We start from the raw sequence: 25,473 nt of genomic DNA on the forward strand, positions 1-25,473 counted from the left end.
ATTTTTTGAAAAATAAAGAAAATTGAATTACATTATCTACTTTACGCGAAGTGCGATGTACAGTATAGTACGTGCAAGAAAACGGCGTTATGTTAACAAATGCACATACAGTCAAAAAGCATATCAACATAAATATAGATATACTAAGGTAGTAGTTGATCATGAATTGGGAAAAAAAACGGGTGATGAATGACGTGAATAAATAATTAGTTCATTTGTGCAATCATGAAAACATTGCCAAAACTGCAGTTTTCACGTGTGCACATCTTACTTAGACCTTAATTTGTAATGCGCAGACCATGCATACGTAGGTGAAAGTACATTCACCGTTTTGATATCAATTCAAATAGAAAAAGAATATTAATAATAATAATAATAATAAAATAACGCACACATAATCTCCCCCATGAAACACTGTATAAAATCAGAATCGGATGTCGCAATTGTTCAAGTACATATCATTCTAACATTATGCATGCATTTATATCACTAGTTTAACCAATGAGCATGATCGAGATTTGAGCTCAAATTTTAATTTTTTCACACACTAATGTATTTTTGAGGGGTAACTGATATAAATTAAATTTGTGTTTAGCATTTGAGAGCGTTGGAACAACATCAAATTGGATATTAATTGAACATGAATAGAAATTTATGTAAGAGGTTGACGGTGTGTGGCAATGCATTCAATAAACGTGTAATGGGTATCTGCATTGTATATGTGTGCTTAATTACATGCTATAGAGACATCTTTTCGAAAAATATGGGTGGCCGTGAAAACGGCCGTTTGGTACAGACAAGTCAAGTCGACAGGGCTGACTTTTTACTTGGCGGCTGGCTTCTGGGTCTTCTTGGGGAGGAGCACGGCCTGGATGTTGGGCAAAACACCACCCTGTGCGATGGTCACACCGGACAGAAGTTTGTTCAACTCCTCGTCGTTGCGGATAGCAAGCTGCAGATGACGGGGGATGATTCTGGTTTTCTTGTTGTCACGGGCTGCGTTGCCTGCCAACTCCAACACTTCAGCGGCCAAGTACTCAAGGACAGCGGCCAGATACACTGGGGCACCGGCTCCCACTCTCTCGGCGTAGTTGCCCTTCCTCAGCAGACGGTGGATACGACCAACGGGAAACTGTAGTCCGGCACGGGAAGATCGGCTCTTTGCCTTTCCCTTCACTTTGCCTCCTTTACCACGTCCTGACATTTTAGATTGGTGTGTGGGTTGGGCGCTGACAAAATTAAATCAACGAATAACACGCCATGCGCTGCGCCACTCTATTTAAACACTTCCACGGATTGAGATGATTCACCAATCACAGCGCTCGTTTTAAACGCACCTCGGGCGTCATGACCAATATGATGTTTACAAAGACGTCCGCAATTTACCTGTACGCTTCAATCCGCCTCGTGTTATATATAAATCTACCGAGAGCAATGCGCCATTCATAGTTTCAGTCTTCACACTGTAAACATGCCACCCAAAGTTGGATCTAAAGGTTCTAAGAAAGCTGCCACCAAGGCTAAGGCCCAGAGAACTGGGGACAAGAAGAAGCGCAGGAGGAGGAGGGAATCCTACGCTATCTACATCTACAAAGTCTTAAAACAGGTGCACCCTGACACTGGAGTTTCCAGCAAGGCCATGAGCATCATGAATTCTTTCGTCAATGACATCTTCGAGAGAATTGCCGCTGAGGCCTCCCGTCTGGCCCACTACAACAAACGCTCAACCATCACCAGCAGAGAAATCCAGACTGCAGTCCGCCTTCTCCTGCCAGGTGAATTGGCCAAGCATGCTGTCTCTGAAGGTACCAAAGCTGTCACCAAGTACACCAGCAGCAAGTAAACTGCAGGGATATGTAGTTGACATAACCAAACGGCCCTTTTCAGGGCCACACAATTTTTTCGAAAAGCTACCATCATTACAATACGCAGTTACTGGTACATTAAATTTGTGTTCAATAGTCATGATTGTTTCAAGACTATACATTCACTATCAAAATGAGTACCCATCTTCACAGAAACTGAAATTACAACAGGCTGTCACATCTAAGAATAAAACAGTTCTGTCTCTATTACTGTACACCAATTACTTATTGATCTTCATTATTCAATATTATCGTACAATTTAATATATCAAAACGGCGCAATCTACAATATGGTCATAAAATAATGAGCTAAACATTATCAGTGTCTGCTTTTCAATCATGATTAAAGTCAATTTCACTGCCCTATATTTTAATAGTTTTAATCCTTTTCACCATAGCAATTTAATATCATTTCAACATGTAAGATAATAAAAATACAATTCTGCAGTTTTCAATTAAAATTTCTGATTTCAATTACTTATTCTGTCATGTTTTAGACACTTACAAGAGAAATCAATGAGGGTTGGAGGATCAAATGACATGAATATATTTCTTTACATTATCATTAAATCAATGCGCAATAACTGACCTATTTAAATTTAAACAATAGTCATCTTCTGACATGTGAAATGTGGCTTACTTTAATATCATTCTTTGATTAGGCTAAGTGTAAAAGTGATTGTTCATAACTCATGTGACTTCCAACCACTCTTATTTCGAGTGCATGTGGCAGGGGAAATGAATGCTAACTCATTACTAATGACAGGTAAAAGTGTAGTATGTCTCACAGAGTGTGTCGGTGTATTTCACGGCATTTGTGATAGAGGCATCTTTTCTAAAAGTTTGGTGGTCGTTAAAACGGCCGTTTGTTTGTTGTCAGTGCTGCAAGCACACAGGAGTGGCAGTTTAACCGCCGAATCCGTAGAGGGTACGTCCCTGTCTCTTCAGAGCGTAGACAACGTCCATGGCTGTGACGGTCTTTCTCTTGGCATGCTCTGTGTATGTGACTGCATCACGGATGACGTTCTCGAGGAAGACTTTCAGGACACCACGGGTTTCCTCGTAGATGAGTCCAGAGATACGTTTAACTCCACCTCTACGTGCAAGACGACGGATGGCAGGCTTGGTGATACCCTGGATGTTGTCTCGAAGAACTTTCCTGTGACGCTTGGCGCCCCCCTTTCCAAGACCTTTTCCTCCTTTACCACGACCAGACATGTTTACGTTCAGTGAAGATGTACTGAGATGAACTTTGTTTCGCGATACCAAATTATATATAGCTTCAATTTACGACCCGTGAGAAGGCACCATACCTTGAAAAGTTCGGCAGCACAAACTAGGCGATTAGTAAAATCAACGCTGATTGGCTAAGGTATAAACCCGCCTCGGGCCTGATCTGTTATACATGGAATCCACATACACACATCTTACATATTTACTGTGTCGGTTTTCTTATCATAGTTTATACTTAATTTATATCATTAACTGTTACGAAATATTAAATATATAATACATGTTTATATAAGTGTACTGCACACCTGTACAATTCATCGAAAAGAATTAAATTGGTAATAAATGAATGTGCAGTGTGTAAAAAAAAAAACCAAAACAAAAAAAAAGGAAAAAAACCTGATCAACAGGAGGTATCAGATGGTATGAGGCAAAAGATATGGTCAGAGCCAGTAGCTAAAATCTAAGAGACATTAACTGATTTCACAAAATTAATGTAAAATATTCAAGAGACACAATATGATTCCTGTATTCCTTCTCCATAAAGGAACATACTCCTATTTTAATAATAATTAGCAGATTGACCATTAGGAACATCATGACTATGTTATAAATCCATAGTATAAGAATGATAATGGTATTTACATTTTTGTTATAATTAAAGATATCTTCTTCTTTCTTTTTTTTAATGTACACATTTGTGTTAGTTTGAGTTTTGCTCGCAGTGGGACAGTTACCATTTATAGCAATAGTTTTGACAGTTTGTGATATATCAATTTACTGTTTCTCATGTTGTCCATTTGTTAAGAAAGTTTCCACTGAAATATACCTGTATTGCTGTATTTATTTTATTCATGGGATATATATGTGTGCGTGTGTTTATGCGAGCCATCTTACATATATTTATTATAGATGAATGCACGCTTATTCAATAATTAGAGTATCAATTGTATGTAATGTGAAGGCATCTTTTCTAAAGGTTTTGGTGGCCGTGAAAACGGCCGTTTTGAGTTTGTCAAGAGACAAAAGAGAATCTAAGCTCTCTCGCCACGGATACGTCTGGCAAGCTGGATATCTTTGGGCATGATGGTGACTCTCTTGGCGTGGATAGCGCACAAGTTGGTGTCCTCAAAGAGTCCGACAAGGTAGGCTTCGCTGGCTTCCTGGAGAGCCATGACGGCTGAACTCTGGAAACGCAGGTCGGTCTTGAAGTCCTGAGCAATCTCACGGACCAGACGCTGGAATGGCAGTTTCCTGATCAGCAGCTCTGTGCTTTTCTGGTATCTCCTGATCTCACGAAGAGCGACGGTTCCTGGCCTGTATCTGTGGGGTTTCTTGACGCCACCAGTTGCTGGAGCGCTCTTACGGGCTGCCTTGGTGGCCAGTTGTTTACGTGGAGCTTTACCTCCAGTAGATTTTCTTGCGGTCTGCTTGGTACGTGCCATCTTCGACGAGTGTCAAATGAATGAATGAGCCAGACGGTCCTCTGTATACACTTTATACCGAGTCGACGATTAACTGTCTGCTCTCCGATATCACAGCACCCCCACTAACGACAATCGCCATTGGTGATCTTGACCGAGAGAGGTGGTCAGCGATTAGTCGATAATAACCCGTTCCGATTGGCCAGGTGAAAAAATCATTTCGATCCGGCTTTTGCACAGAATTTGTGTACTCCGAAAAATATCGTCCGTGTACTTAGTGGAACAAAACTTTTATTCCAATTATAACTAAAACTTATTTGATTTACATAAAGTATTAAACACCATCTATATTCTACAGGATGTAATTGATACTTTAAAAAAAGCAAAAACAAACTGATCAATTAAATAACAACCCATTAGAATATTGCACAACTTACATTCACTCAATATTTTAACCTATTGATTCTCTGGCATTAAAATGGGAATAGTATATGCTGAATGATCATCTGATACCTCAATTCAATTACAATAAACCCAGCATCATACCCCCCCCCCCCCCTAATAAATAAATAAGTAAATAAAGATGTAGATTTATCAAAGAGAAACATAACAGATCTATAGTTCAGAAGATCTACGTCATATGCATTTGTATGTTTTATCATTCATGATTTAGCTAAGTAACAAAAGAACTTACTTTTATAGTTTGATTTGCACAGAAATATCCGGGCATGTAAGTCCAAAACACTAGTTGTAATTGTAAATACAGACACAATGAGAGCCACTTGATTCTGGAAAGAGAGGGGAAAAAAATCTCAGGAAGACTGTATGTTTCAAAGTTCATCATGCAAACTATAAGGTGTAGATTTCAGTTTTTTTGCTATCCTGTTCAGTGTCAAAGAAAGAAGAAAGAAAGAAAGAATAATGTAACCAGAGTAGGATCATAATAAAATAATGATAAAAAAAATGCATGTTTGTTCTCTCTCTCTCTCTCTCTCTCTCTCTCTCTCTCTCTCCGCATGTTTCCTTTCAATCAGAATTCAACATCACTAATCTTATGATAATGTGTATCAACCCACTTTCTAGTTAGTCTACATCATATATGAATGATGTACATTATTTGTTGTACTCATATTGCTTAGCCTTATAAATGTTGGATTTGAATAATGTAAATGCATGTATTTTTTTTTAGTGTATTCACTAAACAGACCTCAATCAATATCATGCAGTTAGTTGCAGGAGCAAAATAAAAAAAAAAACACACATTCATAGCTATGTTTGGTGTTTGTTTTTTCTCTCATCTCACCCCCCACCCATAATTTTTCTTTCAAATCTTCATTACTACTCCTGTAAATTTTACTACTCGACTATTCATACTCTGGTCTGTAGCCGTGAACATTATGAAAAAAGCATGCACCTTGCATTACAAACCCTTGCCATGTTACTCATTTACAATTTGCTTATATCTCCTTTTTAATATCTTATTTGTGAGTTTGTGTTGTTAATGCCCCCCCCCCCCCCCCCTTCTGAACCATACCATAGTCAGATATGAATTAATGATATGTAATAACACATTATCACAGAAAAACTAGAAGGGGCTTAATGTACCTGTATAAAGTGTATATGAATTCATTGTACTTGCATGTTTCTTTGCAACTTGCATTTGTAATTAAGACATCTTTTCGAAAAATATTGGTAGCCCTGAAAAGGGCTTTTGTTGAAGGTTTGCAATCTGCAATGATGCTATGATTGCTTATTTTTTAGCTGCTGTCTTCTTGGGAGTCTTGGCTTTCTTTGGCTTGGCTGCTGCTGCTTTTTTCGGAGTCTTGGCCTTCTTTGGCTTGGCTGCTGCCTTCTTAGGGGATTTGGCTGCCGTCTTCTTCTTGGGTGTCTTAACTTTCTTAGGTCCAGCTGCTTTCTTGGGGGACTTCTTCTTCTTCTCAGCAGTCTTTTTCTCCCCTGCCGCCTTCCTGGGCTTAACAGCTGTGGCCTTCTTTGGTTTGGCTGCCTTGGGTTTGGTGACTTTCTTCGCCTTTGGTTTTTTCTCTGTCTTTGGCTTGTCTCCTAACTTGAAAGAGCCAGTGGCGCCTGTTCCTTTGGCTTGTTTCAGAGCGCCTTTCTTCACTTCGTTCTTGAGTGCCATTTTAAGGTGGACATTAATGGGGTTGACGTCGTTTCCCACTTTAAAGTTGGCCATTATGTACTTCAGAATGGCCTGTCTGGAAGATCCACCACGCTCTTTCAGGGATTCCAAGGCGGCCCTGATCATGTCAACGTACTTGGGGTGTGCTGCAGGTACCTTAGGCTTAGTAACCTTCTTCTTGACTGGGGTTGTGGTTGCTGTGTCTGCCATGGCTTCGGACGAAACGAAAACGCTGTACAATTCACTGCGAACTAATACGAGGAAATAGTGAAGTCTCACGCTCTCGCTGCTTTTGTTTACAGCGGGCGCGGACGTCCTCGAAAACATCCCTTAAAATCGAAGCGCATATGCATAGTAGAATCGATGTGTGTTTTGATGCCGATGTTTACATCCTTGCTGCGCCGTTTAATGAGTACCGATTGCACCTATTTTATGAAAATCACATTGTGTGGATATATCCCTACCATATCATCTGCATATTTTACGTAAATTCTCCGCTAAAGGAACTCAAATGAAAGGAAAACGTAGGACAGAGTAGCAAATTCCAACTCCAAATGCCGATAAAGTCACGCAATGTCTTTAAAATTGATAATTATTCACAGAAAATTACATTTTTTTAACGTCCAACATACAGACATAAGTGTATTGTATATCGTCTATTGTGTAGAAGGCCCATACATATCTTCTTTTTAATGAAATTCACACCAGGTCCATACACCCAGAAACACACGATACACAGAACAAGAGCAAGAGAGAATTATAAATTTTTAAAGTTGTCAGAAAGAAAAACAAATAAATAAAATAAAAAAAGAAAGAAAAAGTCGTCACTTTAATAATAATATCAAAATATTCATTGGCAAAAGTCATAGGATTTTTTGAAAAATAAAGAAAATTGAATTACATTATCTACTTTACGCGAAGTGCGATGTACAGTATAGTACGTGCAAGAAAACGGCGTTATGTTAACAAATGCACATACAGTCAAAAAGCATATCAACATAAATATAGATATACTAAGGTAGTAGTTGATCATGAATTGGGAAAAAAAACGGGTGATGAATGACGTGAATAAATAATTAGTTCATTTGTGCAATCATGAAAACATTGCCAAAACTGCAGTTTTCACGTGTGCACATCTTACTTAGACCTTAATTTGTAATGCGCAGACCATGCATACGTAGGTGAAAGTACATTCACCGTTTTGATATCAATTCAAATAGAAAAAGAATATTAATAATAATAATAATAATAAAATAACGCACACATAATCTCCCCCATGAAACACTGTATAAAATCAGAATCGGATGTCGCAATTGTTCAAGTACATATCATTCTAACATTATGCATGCATTTATATCACTAGTTTAACCAATGAGCATGATCGAGATTTGAGCTCAAATTTTAATTTTTTCACACACTAATGTATTTTTGAGGGGTAACTGATATAAATTAAATTTGTGTTTAGCATTTGAGAGCGTTGGAACAACATCAAATTGGATATTAATTGAACATGAATAGAAATTTATGTAAGAGGTTGACGGTGTGTGGCAATGCATTCAATAAACGTGTAATGGGTATCTGCATTGTATATGTGTGCTTAATTACATGCTATAGAGACATCTTTTCGAAAAATATGGGTGGCCGTGAAAACGGCCGTTTGGTACAGACAAGTCAAGTCGACAGGGCTGACTTTTTACTTGGCGGCTGGCTTCTGGGTCTTCTTGGGGAGGAGCACGGCCTGGATGTTGGGCAAAACACCACCCTGTGCGATGGTCACACCGGACAGAAGTTTGTTCAACTCCTCGTCGTTGCGGATAGCAAGCTGCAGATGACGGGGGATGATTCTGGTTTTCTTGTTGTCACGGGCTGCGTTGCCTGCCAACTCCAACACTTCAGCGGCCAAGTACTCAAGGACAGCGGCCAGATACACTGGGGCACCGGCTCCCACTCTCTCGGCGTAGTTGCCCTTCCTCAGCAGACGGTGGATACGACCAACGGGAAACTGTAGTCCGGCACGGGAAGATCGGCTCTTTGCCTTTCCCTTCACTTTGCCTCCTTTACCACGTCCTGACATTTTAGATTGGTGTGTGGGTTGGGCGCTGACAAAATTAAATCAACGAATAACACGCCATGCGCTGCGCCACTCTATTTAAACACTTCCACGGATTGAGATGATTCACCAATCACAGCGCTCGTTTTAAACGCACCTCGGGCGTCATGACCAATATGATGTTTACAAAGACGTCCGCAATTTACCTGTACGCTTCAATCCGCCTCGTGTTATATATAAATCTACCGAGAGCAATGCGCCATTCATAGTTTCAGTCTTCACACTGTAAACATGCCACCCAAAGTTGGATCTAAAGGTTCTAAGAAAGCTGCCACCAAGGCTAAGGCCCAGAGAACTGGGGACAAGAAGAAGCGCAGGAGGAGGAGGGAATCCTACGCTATCTACATCTACAAAGTCTTAAAACAGGTGCACCCTGACACTGGAGTTTCCAGCAAGGCCATGAGCATCATGAATTCTTTCGTCAATGACATCTTCGAGAGAATTGCCGCTGAGGCCTCCCGTCTGGCCCACTACAACAAACGCTCAACCATCACCAGCAGAGAAATCCAGACTGCAGTCCGCCTTCTCCTGCCAGGTGAATTGGCCAAGCATGCTGTCTCTGAAGGTACCAAAGCTGTCACCAAGTACACCAGCAGCAAGTAAACTGCAGGGATATGTAGTTGACATAACCAAACGGCCCTTTTCAGGGCCACACAATTTTTTCGAAAAGCTACCATCATTACAATACGCAGTTACTGGTACATTAAATTTGTGTTCAATAGTCATGATTGTTTCAAGACTATACATTCACTATCAAAATGAGTACCCATCTTCACAGAAACTGAAATTACAACAGGCTGTCACATCTAAGAATAAAACAGTTCTGTCTCTATTACTGTACACCAATTACTTATTGATCTTCATTATTCAATATTATCGTACAATTTAATATATCAAAACGGCGCAATCTACAATATGGTCATAAAATAATGAGCTAAACATTATCAGTGTCTGCTTTTCAATCATGATTAAAGTCAATTTCACTGCCCTATATTTTAATAGTTTTAATCCTTTTCACCATAGCAATTTAATATCATTTCAACATGTAAGATAATAAAAATACAATTCTGCAGTTTTCAATTAAAATTTCTGATTTCAATTACTTATTCTGTCATGTTTTAGACACTTACAAGAGAAATCAATGAGGGTTGGAGGATCAAATGACATGAATATATTTCTTTACATTATCATTAAATCAATGCGCAATAACTGACCTATTTAAATTTAAACAATAGTCATCTTCTGACATGTGAAATGTGGCTTACTTTAATATCATTCTTTGATTAGGCTAAGTGTAAAAGTGATTGTTCATAACTCATGTGACTTCCAACCACTCTTATTTCGAGTGCATGTGGCAGGGGAAATGAATGCTAACTCATTACTAATGACAGGTAAAAGTGTAGTATGTCTCACAGAGTGTGTCGGTGTATTTCACGGCATTTGTGATAGAGGCATCTTTTCTAAAAGTTTGGTGGTCGTTAAAACGGCCGTTTGTTTGTTGTCAGTGCTGCAAGCACACAGGAGTGGCAGTTTAACCGCCGAATCCGTAGAGGGTACGTCCCTGTCTCTTCAGAGCGTAGACAACGTCCATGGCTGTGACGGTCTTTCTCTTGGCATGCTCTGTGTATGTGACTGCATCACGGATGACGTTCTCGAGGAAGACTTTCAGGACACCACGGGTTTCCTCGTAGATGAGTCCAGAGATACGTTTAACTCCACCTCTACGTGCAAGACGACGGATGGCAGGCTTGGTGATACCCTGGATGTTGTCTCGAAGAACTTTCCTGTGACGCTTGGCGCCCCCCTTTCCAAGACCTTTTCCTCCTTTACCACGACCAGACATGTTTACGTTCAGTGAAGATGTACTGAGATGAACTTTGTTTCGCGATACCAAATTATATATAGCTTCAATTTACGACCCGTGAGAAGGCACCATACCTTGAAAAGTTCGGCAGCACAAACTAGGCGATTAGTAAAATCAACGCTGATTGGCTAAGGTATAAACCCGCCTCGGGCCTGATCTGTTATACATGGAATCCACATACACACATCTTACATATTTACTGTGTCGGTTTTCTTATCATAGTTTATACTTAATTTATATCATTAACTGTTACGAAATATTAAATATATAATACATGTTTATATAAGTGTACTGCACACCTGTACAATTCATCGAAAAGAATTAAATTGGTAATAAATGAATGTGCAGTGTGTAAAAAAAAAAACCAAAACAAAAAAAAAGGAAAAAAACCTGATCAACAGGAGGTATCAGATGGTATGAGGCAAAAGATATGGTCAGAGCCAGTAGCTAAAATCTAAGAGACATTAACTGATTTCACAAAATTAATGTAAAATATTCAAGAGACACAATATGATTCCTGTATTCCTTCTCCATAAAGGAACATACTCCTATTTTAATAATAATTAGCAGATTGACCATTAGGAACATCATGACTATGTTATAAATCCATAGTATAAGAATGATAATGGTATTTACATTTTTGTTATAATTAAAGATATCTTCTTCTTTCTTTTTTTTAATGTACACATTTGTGTTAGTTTGAGTTTTGCTCGCAGTGGGACAGTTACCATTTATAGCAATAGTTTTGACAGTTTGTGATATATCAATTTACTGTTTCTCATGTTGTCCATTTGTTAAGAAAGTTTCCACTGAAATATACCTGTATTGCTGTATTTATTTTATTCATGGGATATATATGTGTGCGTGTGTTTATGCGAGCCATCTTACATATATTTATTATAGATGAATGCACGCTTATTCAATAATTAGAGTATCAATTGTATGTAATGTGAAGGCATCTTTTCTAAAGGTTTTGGTGGCCGTGAAAACGGCCGTTTTGAGTTTGTCAAGAGACAAAAGAGAATCTAAGCTCTCTCGCCACGGATACGTCTGGCAAGCTGGATATCTTTGGGCATGATGGTGACTCTCTTGGCGTGGATAGCGCACAAGTTGGTGTCCTCAAAGAGTCCGACAAGGTAGGCTTCGCTGGCTTCCTGGAGAGCCATGACGGCTGAACTCTGGAAACGCAGGTCGGTCTTGAAGTCCTGAGCAATCTCACGGACCAGACGCTGGAATGGCAGTTTCCTGATCAGCAGCTCTGTGCTTTTCTGGTATCTCCTGATCTCACGAAGAGCGACGGTTCCTGGCCTGTATCTGTGGGGTTTCTTGACGCCACCAGTTGCTGGAGCGCTCTTACGGGCTGCCTTGGTGGCCAGTTGTTTACGTGGAGCTTTACCTCCAGTAGATTTTCTTGCGGTCTGCTTGGTACGTGCCATCTTCGACGAGTGTCAAATGAATGAATGAGCCAGACGGTCCTCTGTATACACTTTATACCGAGTCGACGATTAACTGTCTGCTCTCCGATATCACAGCACCCCCACTAACGACAATCGCCATTGGTGATCTTGACCGAGAGAGGTGGTCAGCGATTAGTCGATAATAACCCGTTCCGATTGGCCAGGTGAAAAAATCATTTCGATCCGGCTTTTGCACAGAATTTGTGTACTCCGAAAAATATCGTCCGTGTACTTAGTGGAACAAAACTTTTATTCCAATTATAACTAAAACTTATTTGATTTACATAAAGTATTAAACACCATCTATATTCTACAGGATGTAATTGATACTTTAAAAAAAGCAAAAACAAACTGATCAATTAAATAACAACCCATTAGAATATTGCACAACTTACATTCACTCAATATTTTAACCTATTGATTCTCTGGCATTAAAATGGGAATAGTATATGCTGAATGATCATCTGATACCTCAATTCAATTACAATAAACCCAGCATCATACCCCCCCCCCCTAATAAATAAATAAGTAAATAAAGATGTAGATTTATCAAAGAGAAACATAACAGATCTATAGTTCAGAAGATCTACGTCATATGCATTTGTATGTTTTATCATTCATGATTTAGCTAAGTAACAAAAGAACTTACTTTTATAGTTTGATTTGCACAGAAATATCCGGGCATGTAAGTCCAAAACACTAGTTGTAATTGTAAATACAGACACAATGAGAGCCACTTGATTCTGGAAAGAGAGGGGAAAAAAATCTCAGGAAGACTGTATGTTTCAAAGTTCATCATGCAAACTATAAGGTGTAGATTTCAGTTTTTTTGCTATCCTGTTCAGTGTCAAAGAAAGAAGAAAGAAAGAAAGAATAATGTAACCAGAGTAGGATCATAATAAAATAATGATAAAAAAAATGCATGTTTGTTCTCTCTCTCTCTCTCTCTCTCTCTCTCTCTCTCTCTCCGCATGTTTCCTTTCAATCAGAATTCAACATCACTAATCTTATGATAATGTGTATCAACCCACTTTCTAGTTAGTCTACATCATATATGAATGATGTACATTATTTGTTGTACTCATATTGCTTAGCCTTATAAATGTTGGATTTGAATAATGTAAATGCATGTATTTTTTTTTAGTGTATTCACTAAACAGACCTCAATCAATATCATGCAGTTAGTTGCAGGAGCAAAATAAAAAAAAAAACACACATTCATAGCTATGTTTGGTGTTTGTTTTTTCTCTCATCTCACCCCCCACCCATAATTTTTCTTTCAAATCTTCATTACTACTCCTGTAAATTTTACTACTCGACTATTCATACTCTGGTCTGTAGCCGTGAACATTATGAAAAAAGCATGCACCTTGCATTACAAACCCTTGCCATGTTACTCATTTACAATTTGCTTATATCTCCTTTTTAATATCTTATTTGTGAGTTTGTGTTGTTAATGCCCCCCCCCCCCCCCCCCTTCTGAACCATACCATAGTCAGATATGAATTAATGATATGTAATAACACATTATCACAGAAAAACTAGAAGGGGCTTAATGTACCTGTATAAAGTGTATATGAATTCATTGTACTTGCATGTTTCTTTGCAACTTGCATTTGTAATTAAGACATCTTTTCGAAAAATATTGGTAGCCCTGAAAAGGGCTTTTGTTGAAGGTTTGCAATCTGCAATGATGCTATGATTGCTTATTTTTTAGCTGCTGTCTTCTTGGGAGTCTTGGCTTTCTTTGGCTTGGCTGCTGCTGCTTTTTTCGGAGTCTTGGCCTTCTTTGGCTTGGCTGCTGCCTTCTTAGGGGATTTGGCTGCCGTCTTCTTCTTGGGTGTCTTAACTTTCTTAGGTCCAGCTGCTTTCTTGGGGGACTTCTTCTTCTTCTCAGCAGTCTTTTTCTCCCCTGCCGCCTTCCTGGGCTTAACAGCTGTGGCCTTCTTTGGTTTGGCTGCCTTGGGTTTGGTGACTTTCTTCGCCTTTGGTTTTTTCTCTGTCTTTGGCTTGTCTCCTAACTTGAAAGAGCCAGTGGCGCCTGTTCCTTTGGCTTGTTTCAGAGCGCCTTTCTTCACTTCGTTCTTGAGTGCCATTTTAAGGTGGACATTAATGGGGTTGACGTCGTTTCCCACTTTAAAGTTGGCCATTATGTACTTCAGAATGGCCTGTCTGGAAGATCCACCACGCTCTTTCAGGGATTCCAAGGCGGCCCTGATCATGTCAACGTACTTGGGGTGTGCTGCAGGTACCTTAGGCTTAGTAACCTTCTTCTTGACTGGGGTTGTGGTTGCTGTGTCTGCCATGGCTTCGGACGAAACGAAAACGCTGTACAATTCACTGCGAACTAATACGAGGAAATAGTGAAGTCTCACGCTCTCGCTGCTTTTGTTTACAGCGGGCGCGGACGTCCTCGAAAACATCCCTTAAAATCGAAGCGCATATGCATAGTAGAATCGATGTGTGTTTTGATGCCGATGTTTACATCCTTGCTGCGCCGTTTAATGAGTACCGATTGCACCTATTTTATGAAAATCACATTGTGTGGATATATCCCTACCATATCATCTGCATATTTTACGTAAATTCTCCGCTAAAGGAACTCAAATGAAAGGAAAACGTAGGACAGAGTAGCAAATTCCAACTCCAAATGCCGATAAAGTCACGCAATGTCTTTAAAATTGATAATTATTCACAGAAAATTACATTTTTTTAACGTCCAACATACAGACATAAGTGTATTGTATATCGTCTATTGTGTAGAAGGCCCATACATATCTTCTTTTTAATGAAATTCACACCAGGTCCATACACCCAGAAACACACGATACACAGAACAAGAGCAAGAGAGAATTATAAATTTTTAAAGTTGTCAGAAAGAAAAACAAATAAATAAAATAAAAAAAGAAAGAAAAAGTCGTCACTTTAATAATAATATCAAAATATTCATTGGCAAAAGTCATAGGATTTTTTGAAAAATAAAGAAAATTGAATTACATTATCTACTTTACGCGAAGTGCGATGTACAGTATAGTACGTGCAAGAAAACGGCGTTATGTTAACAAATGCACATACAGTCAAAAAGCATATCAACATAAATATAGATATACTAAGGTAGTAGTTGATCATGAATTGGGAAAAAAAACGGGTGATGAATGACGTGAATAAATAATTAGTTCATTTGTGCAATCATGAAAACATTGCCAAAACTGCAGTTTTCACGTGTGCACATCTTACTTAGACCTTAATTTGTAATGCGCAGACCATGCATACGTAGGTGAAAGTACATTCACCGTTTTGATATCAATTCAAATAGAAAAAGAATATTAATAATAATAATAATAATAAAATAACGCACACATAATCTCCCCCATGAAACACTGTATAAAATCAGAATCGGATGTCGCAATTGTTCAAGTACATATCATTCTAACATTATGCATGCATTTATATCACTAGTTTAACCAATGAGCATGATCGAGATTTGAGCTCAAATTTTAATTTTTTCACACACTAATGTATTTTTGAGGGGTAACTGATATAAATTAAATTTGTGTTTAGCATTTGAGAGCGTTGGAACAACATCAAATTGGATATTAATTGAACATGAATAGAAATTTATGTAAGAGGTTGACGGTGTGTGGCAATGCATTCAATAAACGTGTAATGGGTATCTGCATTGTACATGTGTGCTTAATTACATGCTATAGAGACATCTTTTCGAAAAATATGGGTGGCCGTGAAAACGGCCGTTTGGTACAGACAAGTCAAGTCGACAGGGCTGACTTTTTACTTGGCGGCTGGCTTCTGGGTCTTCTTGGGGAGGAGCACGGCCTGGATGTTGGGCAAAACACCACCCTGTGCGATGGTCACACCGGACAGAAGTTTGTTCAACTCCTCGTCGTTGCGGATAGCAAGCTGCAGATGACGGGGGATGATTCTGGTTTTCTTGTTGTCACGGGCTGCGTTGCCTGCCAACTCCAACACTTCAGCGGCCAAGTACTCAAGGACAGCGGCCAGATACACTGGGGCACCGGCTCCCACTCTCTCGGCGTAGTTGCCCTTCCTCAGCAGACGGTGGATACGACCAACGGGAAACTGTAGTCCGGCACGGGAAGATCGGCTCTTTGCCTTTCCCTTCACTTTGCCTCCTTTACCACGTCCTGACATTTTAGATTGGTGTGTGGGTTGGGCGCTGACAAAATTAAATCAACGAATAACACGCCATGCGCTGCGCCACTCTATTTAAACACTTCCACGGATTGAGATGATTCACCAATCACAGCGCTCGTTTTAAACGCACCTCGGGCGTCATGACCAATATGATGTTTACAAAGACGTCCGCAATTTACCTGTACGCTTCAATCCGCCTCGTGTTATATATAAATCTACCGAGAGCAATGCGCCATTCATAGTTTCAGTCTTCACACTGTAAACATGCCACCCAAAGTTGGATCTAAAGGTTCTAAGAAAGCTGCCACCAAGGCTAAGGCCCAGAGAACTGGGGACAAGAAGAAGCGCAGGAGGAGGAGGGAATCCTACGCTATCTACATCTACAAAGTCTTAAAACAGGTGCACCCTGACACTGGAGTTTCCAGCAAGGCCATGAGCATCATGAATTCTTTCGTCAATGACATCTTCGAGAGAATTGCCGCTGAGGCCTCCCGTCTGGCCCACTACAACAAACGCTCAACCATCACCAGCAGAGAAATCCAGACTGCAGTCCGCCTTCTCCTGCCAGGTGAATTGGCCAAGCATGCTGTCTCTGAAGGTACCAAAGCTGTCACCAAGTACACCAGCAGCAAGTAAACTGCAGGGATATGTAGTTGACATAACCAAACGGCCCTTTTCAGGGCCACACAATTTTTTCGAAAAGCTACCATCATTACAATACGCAGTTACTGGTACATTAAATTTGTGTTCAATAGTCATGATTGTTTCAAGACTATACATTCACTATCAAAATGAGTACCCATCTTCACAGAAACTGAAATTACAACAGGCTGTCACATCTAAGAATAAAACAGTTCTGTCTCTATTACTGTACACCAATTACTTATTGATCTTCATTATTCAATATTATCGTACAATTTAATATATCAAAACGGCGCAATCTACAATATGGTCATAAAATAATGAGCTAAACATTATCAGTGTCTGCTTTTCAATCATGATTAAAGTCAATTTCACTGCCCTATATTTTAATAGTTTTAATCCTTTTCACCATAGCAATTTAATATCATTTCAACATGTAAGATAATAAAAATACAATTCTGCAGTTTTCAATTAAAATTTCTGATTTCAATTACTTATTCTGTCATGTTTTAGACACTTACAAGAGAAATCAATGAGGGTTGGAGGATCAAATGACATGAATATATTTCTTTACATTATCATTAAATCAATGCGCAATAACTGACCTATTTAAATTTAAACAATAGTCATCTTCTGACATGTGAAATGTGGCTTACTTTAATATCATTCTTTGATTAGGCTAAGTGTAAAAGTGATTGTTCATAACTCATGTGACTTCCAACCACTCTTATTTCGAGTGCATGTGGCAGGGGAAATGAATGCTAACTCATTACTAATGACAGGTAAAAGTGTAGTATGTCTCACAGAGTGTGTCGGTGTATTTCACGGCATTTGTGATAGAGGCATCTTTTCTAAAAGTTTGGTGGCCGTTAAAACGGCCGTTTGTTTGTTGTCAGTGCTGCAAGCACACAGGAGTGGCAGTTTAACCGCCGAATCCGTAGAGGGTACGTCCCTGTCTCTTCAGAGCGTAGACAACGTCCATGGCTGTGACGGTCTTTCTCTTGGCATGCTCTGTGTATGTGACTGCATCACGGATGACGTTCTCGAGGAAGACTTTCAGGACACCACGGGTTTCCTCGTAGATGAGTCCAGAGATACGTTTAACTCCACCTCTACGTGCAAGACGACGGATGGCAGGCTTGGTGATACCCTGGATGTTGTCTCGAAGAACTTTCCTGTGACGCTTGGCGCCCCCCTTTCCAAGACCTTTTCCTCCTTTACCACGACCAGACATGTTTACGTTCAGTGAAGATGTACTGAGATGAACTTTGTTTCGCGATACCAAATTATATATAGCTTCAATTTACGACCCGTGAGAAGGCACCATACCTTGAAAAGTTCGGCAGCACAAACTAGGCGATTAGTAAAATCAACGCTGATTGGCTAAGGTATAAACCCGCCTCGGGCCTGATCTGTTATACATGGAATCCACATACACACATCTTACATATTTACTGTGTCGGTTTTCTTATCATAGTTTATACTTAATTTATATCATTAACTGTTACGAAATATTAAATATATAATACATGTTTATATAAGTGTACTGCACACCTGTACAATTCATCGAAAAGAATTAAATTGGTAATAAATGAATGTGCAGTGTGTAAAAAAAAAAACCAAAACAAAAAAAAAGGAAAAAAACCTGATCAACAGGAGGTATCAGATGGTATGAGGCAAAAGATATGGTCAGAGCCAGTAGCTAAAATCTAAGAGACATTAACTGATTTCACAAAATTAATGTAAAATATTCAAGAGACACAATATGATTCCTGTATTCCTTCTCCATAAAGGAACATACTCCTATTTTAATAATAATTAGCAGATTGACCATTAGGAACATCATGACTATGTTATAAATCCATAGTATAAGAATGATAATGGTATTTACATTTTTGTTATAATTAAAGATATCTTCTTCTTTCTTTTTTTTAATGTACACATTTGTGTTAGTTTGAGTTTTGCTCGCAGTGGGACAGTTACCATTTATAGCAATAGTTTTGACAGTTTGTGATATATCAATTTACTGTTTCTCATGTTGTCCATTTGTTAAGAAAGTTTCCACTGAAATATACCTGTATTGCTGTATTTATTTTATTCATGGGATATATATGTGTGCGTGTGTTTATGCGAGCCATCTTACATATATTTATTATAGATGAATGCACGCTTATTCAATAATTAGAGTATCAATTGTATGTAATGTGAAGGCATCTTTTCTAAAGGTTTTGGTGGCCGTGAAAACGGCCGTTTTGAGTTTGTCAAGAGACAAAAGAGAATCTAAGCTCTCTCGCCACGGATACGTCTGGCAAGCTGGATATCTTTGGGCATGATGGTGACTCTCTTGGCGTGGATAGCGCACAAGTTGGTGTCCTCAAAGAGTCCGACAAGGTAGGCTTCGCTGGCTTCCTGGAGAGCCATGACGGCTGAACTCTGGAAACGCAGGTCGGTCTTGAAGTCCTGAGCAATCTCACGGACCAGACGCTGGAATGGCAGTTTCCTGATCAGCAGCTCTGTGCTTTTCTGGTATCTCCTGATCTCACGAAGAGCGACGGTTCCTGGCCTGTATCTGTGGGGTTTCTTGACGCCACCAGTTGCTGGAGCGCTCTTACGGGCTGCCTTGGTGGCCAGTTGTTTACGTGGAGCTTTACCTCCAGTAGATTTTCTTGCGGTCTGCTTGGTACGTGCCATCTTCGACGAGTGTCAAATGAATGAATGAGCCAGACGGTCCTCTGTATACACTTTATACCGAGTCGACGATTAACTGTCTGCTCTCCGATATCACAGCACCCCCACTAACGACAATCGCCATTGGTGATCTTGACCGAGAGAGGTGGTCAGCGATTAGTCGATAATAACCCGTTCCGATTGGCCAGGTGAAAAAATCATTTCGATCCGGCTTTTGCACAGAATTTGTGTACTCCGAAAAATATCGTCCGTGTACTTAGTGGAACAAAACTTTTATTCCAATTATAACTAAAACTTATTTGATTTACATAAAGTATTAAACACCATCTATATTCTACAGGATGTAATTGATACTTTAAAAAAAGCAAAAACAAACTGATCAATTAAATAACAACCCATTAGAATATTGCACAACTTACATTCACTCAATATTTTAACCTATTGATTCTCTGGCATTAAAATGGGAATAGTATATGCTGAATGATCATCTGATACCTCAATTCAATTACAATAAACCCAGCATCATACCCCCCCCCCCCCCCCTAATAAATAAATAAGTAAATAAAGATGTAGATTTATCAAAGAGAAACATAACAGATCTATAGTTCAGAAGATCTACGTCATATGCATTTGTATGTTTTATCATTCATGATTTAGCTAAGTAACAAAAGAACTTACTTTTATAGTTTGATTTGCACAGAAATATCCGGGCATGTAAGTCCAAAACACTAGTTGTAATTGTAAATACAGACACAATGAGAGCCACTTGATTCTGGAAAGAGAGGGGAAAAAAATCTCAGGAAGACTGTATGTTTCAAAGTTCATCATGCAAACTATAAGGTGTAGATTTCAGTTTTTTTGCTATCCTGTTCAGTGTCAAAGAAAGAAGAAAGAAAGAAAGAATAATGTAACCAGAGTAGGATCATAATAAAATAATGATAAAAAAAATGCATGTTTGTTCTCTCTCTCTCTCTCTCTCTCTCTCTCTCTCTCTCTCTCCGCATGTTTCCTTTCAATCAGAATTCAACATCACTAATCTTATGATAATGTGTATCAACCCACTTTCTAGTTAGTCTACATCATATATGAATGATGTACATTATTTGTTGTACTCATATTGCTTAGCCTTATAAATGTTGGATTTGAATAATGTAAATGCATGTATTTTTTTTTAGTGTATTCACTAAACAGACCTCAATCAATATCATGCAGTTAGTTGCAGGAGCAAAATAAAAAAAAAAACACACATTCATAGCTATGTTTGGTGTTTGTTTTTTCTCTCATCTCACCCCCCACCCATAATTTTTCTTTCAAATCTTCATTACTACTCCTGTAAATTTTACTACTCGACTATTCATACTCTGGTCTGTAGCCGTGAACATTATGAAAAAAGCATGCACCTTGCATTACAAACCCTTGCCATGTTACTCATTTACAATTTGCTTATATCTCCTTTTTAATATCTTATTTGTGAGTTTGTGTTGTTAATGCCCCCCCCCCCCCCCCTTCTGAACCATACCATAGTCAGATATGAATTAATGATATGTAATAACACATTATCACAGAAAAACTAGAAGGGGCTTAATGTACCTGTATAAAGTGTATATGAATTCATTGTACTTGCATGTTTCTTTGCAACTTGCATTTGTAATTAAGACATCTTTTCGAAAAATATTGGTAGCCCTGAAAAGGGCTTTTGTTGAAGGTTTGCAATCTGCAATGATGCTATGATTGCTTATTTTTTAGCTGCTGTCTTCTTGGGAGTCTTGGCTTTCTTTGGCTTGGCTGCTGCTGCTTTTTTCGGAGTCTTGGCCTTCTTTGGCTTGGCTGCTGCCTTCTTAGGGGATTTGGCTGCCGTCTTCTTCTTGGGTGTCTTAACTTTCTTAGGTCCAGCTGCTTTCTTGGGGGACTTCTTCTTCTTCTCAGCAGTCTTTTTCTCCCCTGCCGCCTTCCTGGGCTTAAAAGCTGTGGCCTTCTTTGGTTTGGCTGCCTTGGGTTTGGTGACTTTCTTCGCCTTTGGTTTTTTCTCTGTCTTTGGCTTGTCTCCTAACTTGAAAGAGCCAGTGGCGCCTGTTCCTTTGGCTTGTTTCAGAGCGCCTTTCTTCACTCCGTTCTTGAGTGCCATTTTAAGGTGGACATTAATGGGGTTGACGTCGTTTCCCACTTTAAAGTTGGCCATTATGTACTTCAGAATGGCCTGTCTGGAAGATCCACCACGCTCTTTCAGGGATTCCAAGGCGGCCCTGATCATGTCAACGTACTTGGGGTGTGCTGCAGGTACCTTAGGCTTAGTAACCTTCTTCTTGACTGGGGTTGTGGTTGCTGTGTCTGCCATGGCTTCGGACGAAACGAAAACGCTGTACAATTCACTGCGAACTAATACGAGGAAATAGTGAAGTCTCACGCTCTCGCTGCTTTTGTTTACAGCGGGCGCGGACGTCCTCGAAAACATCCCTTAAAATCGAAGCGCATATGCATAGTAGAATCGATGTGTGTTTTGATGCCGATGTTTACATCCTTGCTGCGCCGTTTAATGAGTACCGATTGCACCTATTTTATGAAAATCACATTGTGTGGATATATCCCTACCATATCATCTGCATATTTTACGTAAATTCTCCGCTAAAGGAACTCAAATGAAAGGAAAACGTAGGACAGAGTAGCAAATTCCAACTCCAAATGCCGATAAAGTCACGCAATGTCTTTAAAATTGATAATTATTCACAGAAAATTACATTTTTTTAACGTCCAACATACAGACATAAGTGTATTGTATATCGTCTATTGTGTAGAAGGCCCATACATATCTTCTTTTTAATGAAATTCACACCAGGTCCATACACCCAGAAACACACGATACACAGAACAAGAGCAAGAGAGAATTATAAATTTTTAAAGTTGTCAGAAAGAAAAACAAATAAATAAAATAAAAAAAGAAAGAAAAAGTCGTCACTTTAATAATAATATCAAAATATTCATTGGCAAAAGTCATAGGATTTTTTGAAAAATAAAGAAAATTGAATTACATTATCTACTTTACGCGAAGTGCGATGTACAGTATAGTACGTGCAAGAAAACGGCGTTATGTTAACAAATGCACATACAGTCAAAAAGCATATCAACATAAATATAGATATACTAAGGTAGTAGTTGATCATGAATTGGGAAAAAAAACGGGTGATGAATGACGTGAATAAATAATTAGTTCATTTGTGCAATCATGAAAACATTGCCAAAACTGCAGTTTTCACGTGTGCACATCTTACTTAGACCTTAATTTGTAATGCGCAGACCATGCATACGTAGGTGAAAGTACATTCACCGTTTTGATATCAATTCAAATAGAAAAAGAATATTAATAATAATAATAATAATAAAATAACGCACACATAATCTCCCCCATGAAACACTGTATAAAATCAGAATCGGATGTCGCAATTGTTCAAGTACATATCATTCTAACATTATGCATGCATTTATATCACTAGTTTAACCAATGAGCATGATCGAGATTTGAGCTCAAATTTTAATTTTTTCACACACTAATGTATTTTTGAGGGGTAACTGATATAAATTAAATTTGTGTTTAGCATTTGAGAGCGTTGGAACAACATCAAATTGGATATTAATTGAACATGAATAGAAATTTATGTAAGAGGTTGACGGTGTGTGGCAATGCATTCAATAAACGTGTAATGGGTATCTGCATTGTACATGTGTGCTTAATTACATGCTATAGAGACATCTTTTCGAAAAATATGGGTGGCCGTGAAAACGGCCGTTTGGTACAGACAAGTCAAGTCGACAGGGCTGACTTTTTACTTGGCGGCTGGCTTCTGGGTCTTCTTGGGGAGGAGCACGGCCTGGATGTTGGGCAAAACACCACCCTGTGCGATGGTCACACCGGACAGAAGTTTGTTCAACTCCTCGTCGTTGCGGATAGCAAGCTGCAGATGACGGGGGATGATTCTGGTTTTCTTGTTGTCACGGGCTGCGTTGCCTGCCAACTCCAACACTTCAGCGGCCAAGTACTCAAGGACAGCGGCCAGATACACTGGGGCACCGGCTCCCACTCTCTCGGCGTAGTTGCCCTTCCTCAGCAGACGGTGGATACGACCAACGGGAAACTGTAGTCCGGCACGGGAAGATCGGCTCTTTGCCTTTCCCTTCACTTTGCCTCCTTTACCACGTCCTGACATTTTAGATTGGTGTGTGGGTTGGGCGCTGACAAAATTAAATCAACGAATAACACGCCATGCGCTGCGCCACTCTATTTAAACACTTCCACGGATTGAGATGATTCACCAATCACAGCGCTCGTTTTAAACGCACCTCGGGCGTCATGACCAATATGATGTTTACAAAGACGTCCGCAATTTACCTGTACGCTTCAATCCGCCTCGTGTTATATATAAATCTACCGAGAGCAATGCGCCATTCATAGTTTCAGTCTTCACACTGTAAACATGCCACCCAAAGTTGGATCTAAAGGTTCTAAGAAAGCTGCCACCAAGGCTAAGGCCCAGAGAACTGGGGACAAGAAGAAGCGCAGGAGGAGGAGGGAATCCTACGCTATCTACATCTACAAAGTCTTAAAACAGGTGCACCCTGACACTGGAGTTTCCAGCAAGGCCATGAGCATCATGAATTCTTTCGTCAATGACATCTTCGAGAGAATTGCCGCTGAGGCCTCCCGTCTGGCCCACTACAACAAACGCTCAACCATCACCAGCAGAGAAATCCAGACTGCAGTCCGCCTTCTCCTGCCAGGTGAATTGGCCAAGCATGCTGTCTCTGAAGGTACCAAAGCTGTCACCAAGTACACCAGCAGCAAGTAAACTGCAGGGATATGTAGTTGACATAACCAAACGGCCCTTTTCAGGGCCACACAATTTTTTCGAAAAGCTACCATCATTACAATACGCAGTTACTGGTACATTAAATTTGTGTTCAATAGTCATGATTGTTTCAAGACTATACATTCACTATCAAAATGAGTACCCATCTTCACAGAAACTGAAATTACAACAGGCTGTCACATCTAAGAATAAAACAGTTCTGTCTCTATTACTGTACACCAATTACTTATTGATCTTCATTATTCAATATTATCGTACAATTTAATATATCAAAACGGCGCAATCTACAATATGGTCATAAAATAATGAGCTAAACATTATCAGTGTCTGCTTTTCAATCATGATTAAAGTCAATTTCACTGCCCTATATTTTAATAGTTTTAATCCTTTTCACCATAGCAATTTAATATCATTTCAACATGTAAGATAATAAAAATACAATTCTGCAGTTTTCAATTAAAATTTCTGATTTCAATTACTTATTCTGTCATGTTTTAGACACTTACAAGAGAAATCAATGAGGGTTGGAGGATCAAATGACATGAATATATTTCTTTACATTATCATTAAATCAATGCGCAATAACTGACCTATTTAAATTTAAACAATAGTCATCTTCTGACATGTGAAATGTGGCTTACTTTAATATCATTCTTTGATTAGGCTAAGTGTAAAAGTGATTGTTCATAACTCATGTGACTTCCAACCACTCTTATTTCGAGTGCATGTGGCAGGGGAAATGAATGCTAACTCATTACTAATGACAGGTAAAAGTGTAGTATGTCTCACAGAGTGTGTCGGTGTATTTCACGGCATTTGTGATAGAGGCATCTTTTCTAAAAGTTTGGTGGCCGTTAAAACGGCCGTTTGTTTGTTGTCAGTGCTGCAAGCACACAGGAGTGGCAGTTTAACCGCCGAATCCGTAGAGGGTACGTCCCTGTCTCTTCAGAGCGTAGACAACGTCCATGGCTGTGACGGTCTTTCTCTTGGCATGCTCTGTGTATGTGACTGCATCACGGAT

The 25,473-nt window shown here is 39.3% G+C and overlaps 10 protein-coding genes across 10 annotated transcripts; 4 read left to right on the forward strand and 6 right to left on the reverse strand.

The window, feature by feature from the left end:
* Window positions 1-407: 407 nt before the first annotated feature.
* LOC128157331 (histone H2A-like) lies at window positions 408-1,216 on the reverse strand. Its single transcript, XM_052819830.1, has one exon. The coding sequence runs from the start codon at window positions 1,202-1,204 to the stop codon at window positions 824-826; it is 381 nt and encodes a 126-aa protein (XP_052675790.1). The 5' UTR covers window positions 1,205-1,216; the 3' UTR covers window positions 408-823.
* Window positions 1,217-1,469: 253 nt separating this feature from the next.
* Window positions 1,470-2,341, forward strand: LOC128157333 (histone H2B-like). Its single transcript, XM_052819831.1, has one exon. The coding sequence runs from the start codon at window positions 1,472-1,474 to the stop codon at window positions 1,841-1,843; it is 372 nt and encodes a 123-aa protein (XP_052675791.1). The 5' UTR covers window positions 1,470-1,471; the 3' UTR covers window positions 1,844-2,341.
* Window positions 2,342-6,104: 3,763 nt separating this feature from the next.
* Window positions 6,105-7,328, reverse strand: LOC128157329 (histone H1-delta-like). Its single transcript, XM_052819828.1, has one exon. The coding sequence runs from the start codon at window positions 6,984-6,986 to the stop codon at window positions 6,270-6,272; it is 717 nt and encodes a 238-aa protein (XP_052675788.1). The 5' UTR covers window positions 6,987-7,328; the 3' UTR covers window positions 6,105-6,269.
* Window positions 7,329-8,998: 1,670 nt separating this feature from the next.
* On the forward strand, window positions 8,999-10,277 carry LOC128157334 (histone H2B-like). Its single transcript, XM_052819832.1, has one exon. It carries the CDS (start codon window positions 9,001-9,003, stop codon window positions 9,370-9,372), a length of 372 nt encoding a protein of 123 aa, XP_052675792.1. The 5' UTR covers window positions 8,999-9,000; the 3' UTR covers window positions 9,373-10,277.
* A 1,215-nt stretch (window positions 10,278-11,492) lies between these two features.
* On the reverse strand, window positions 11,493-12,438 carry LOC128157330 (histone H3). The gene has a single exon (XM_052819829.1). The coding sequence runs from the start codon at window positions 12,067-12,069 to the stop codon at window positions 11,659-11,661; it is 411 nt and encodes a 136-aa protein (XP_052675789.1). The 5' UTR covers window positions 12,070-12,438; the 3' UTR covers window positions 11,493-11,658.
* Window positions 12,439-13,631: 1,193 nt separating this feature from the next.
* LOC128157195 (histone H1-delta-like) lies at window positions 13,632-14,855 on the reverse strand. The gene has a single exon (XM_052819633.1). The coding sequence runs from the start codon at window positions 14,511-14,513 to the stop codon at window positions 13,797-13,799; it is 717 nt and encodes a 238-aa protein (XP_052675593.1). The 5' UTR covers window positions 14,514-14,855; the 3' UTR covers window positions 13,632-13,796.
* Window positions 14,856-15,797: 942 nt separating this feature from the next.
* Window positions 15,798-16,272, reverse strand: LOC128157344 (histone H2A-like). The gene has a single exon (XM_052819844.1). It carries the CDS (start codon window positions 16,258-16,260, stop codon window positions 15,880-15,882), a length of 381 nt encoding a protein of 126 aa, XP_052675804.1. The 5' UTR covers window positions 16,261-16,272; the 3' UTR covers window positions 15,798-15,879.
* A 253-nt stretch (window positions 16,273-16,525) lies between these two features.
* On the forward strand, window positions 16,526-17,397 carry LOC128157346 (histone H2B-like). Its single transcript, XM_052819846.1, has one exon. It carries the CDS (start codon window positions 16,528-16,530, stop codon window positions 16,897-16,899), a length of 372 nt encoding a protein of 123 aa, XP_052675806.1. The 5' UTR covers window positions 16,526-16,527; the 3' UTR covers window positions 16,900-17,397.
* A 3,766-nt stretch (window positions 17,398-21,163) lies between these two features.
* LOC128157342 (histone H1-delta-like) lies at window positions 21,164-22,387 on the reverse strand. The gene has a single exon (XM_052819841.1). The coding sequence runs from the start codon at window positions 22,043-22,045 to the stop codon at window positions 21,329-21,331; it is 717 nt and encodes a 238-aa protein (XP_052675801.1). The 5' UTR covers window positions 22,046-22,387; the 3' UTR covers window positions 21,164-21,328.
* Window positions 22,388-24,057: 1,670 nt separating this feature from the next.
* On the forward strand, window positions 24,058-25,342 carry LOC128157345 (histone H2B-like). The gene has a single exon (XM_052819845.1). It carries the CDS (start codon window positions 24,060-24,062, stop codon window positions 24,429-24,431), a length of 372 nt encoding a protein of 123 aa, XP_052675805.1. The 5' UTR covers window positions 24,058-24,059; the 3' UTR covers window positions 24,432-25,342.
* The last annotated feature ends 131 nt before the right edge of the window (window positions 25,343-25,473 follow it).

Source organism: Crassostrea angulata, chromosome 7 (genome assembly GCF_025612915.1).
Source record: "Crassostrea angulata isolate pt1a10 chromosome 7, ASM2561291v2, whole genome shotgun sequence".
In the NCBI taxonomy this organism is placed as follows: Eukaryota; Metazoa; Mollusca; class Bivalvia; order Ostreida; family Ostreidae; genus Magallana; species Magallana angulata.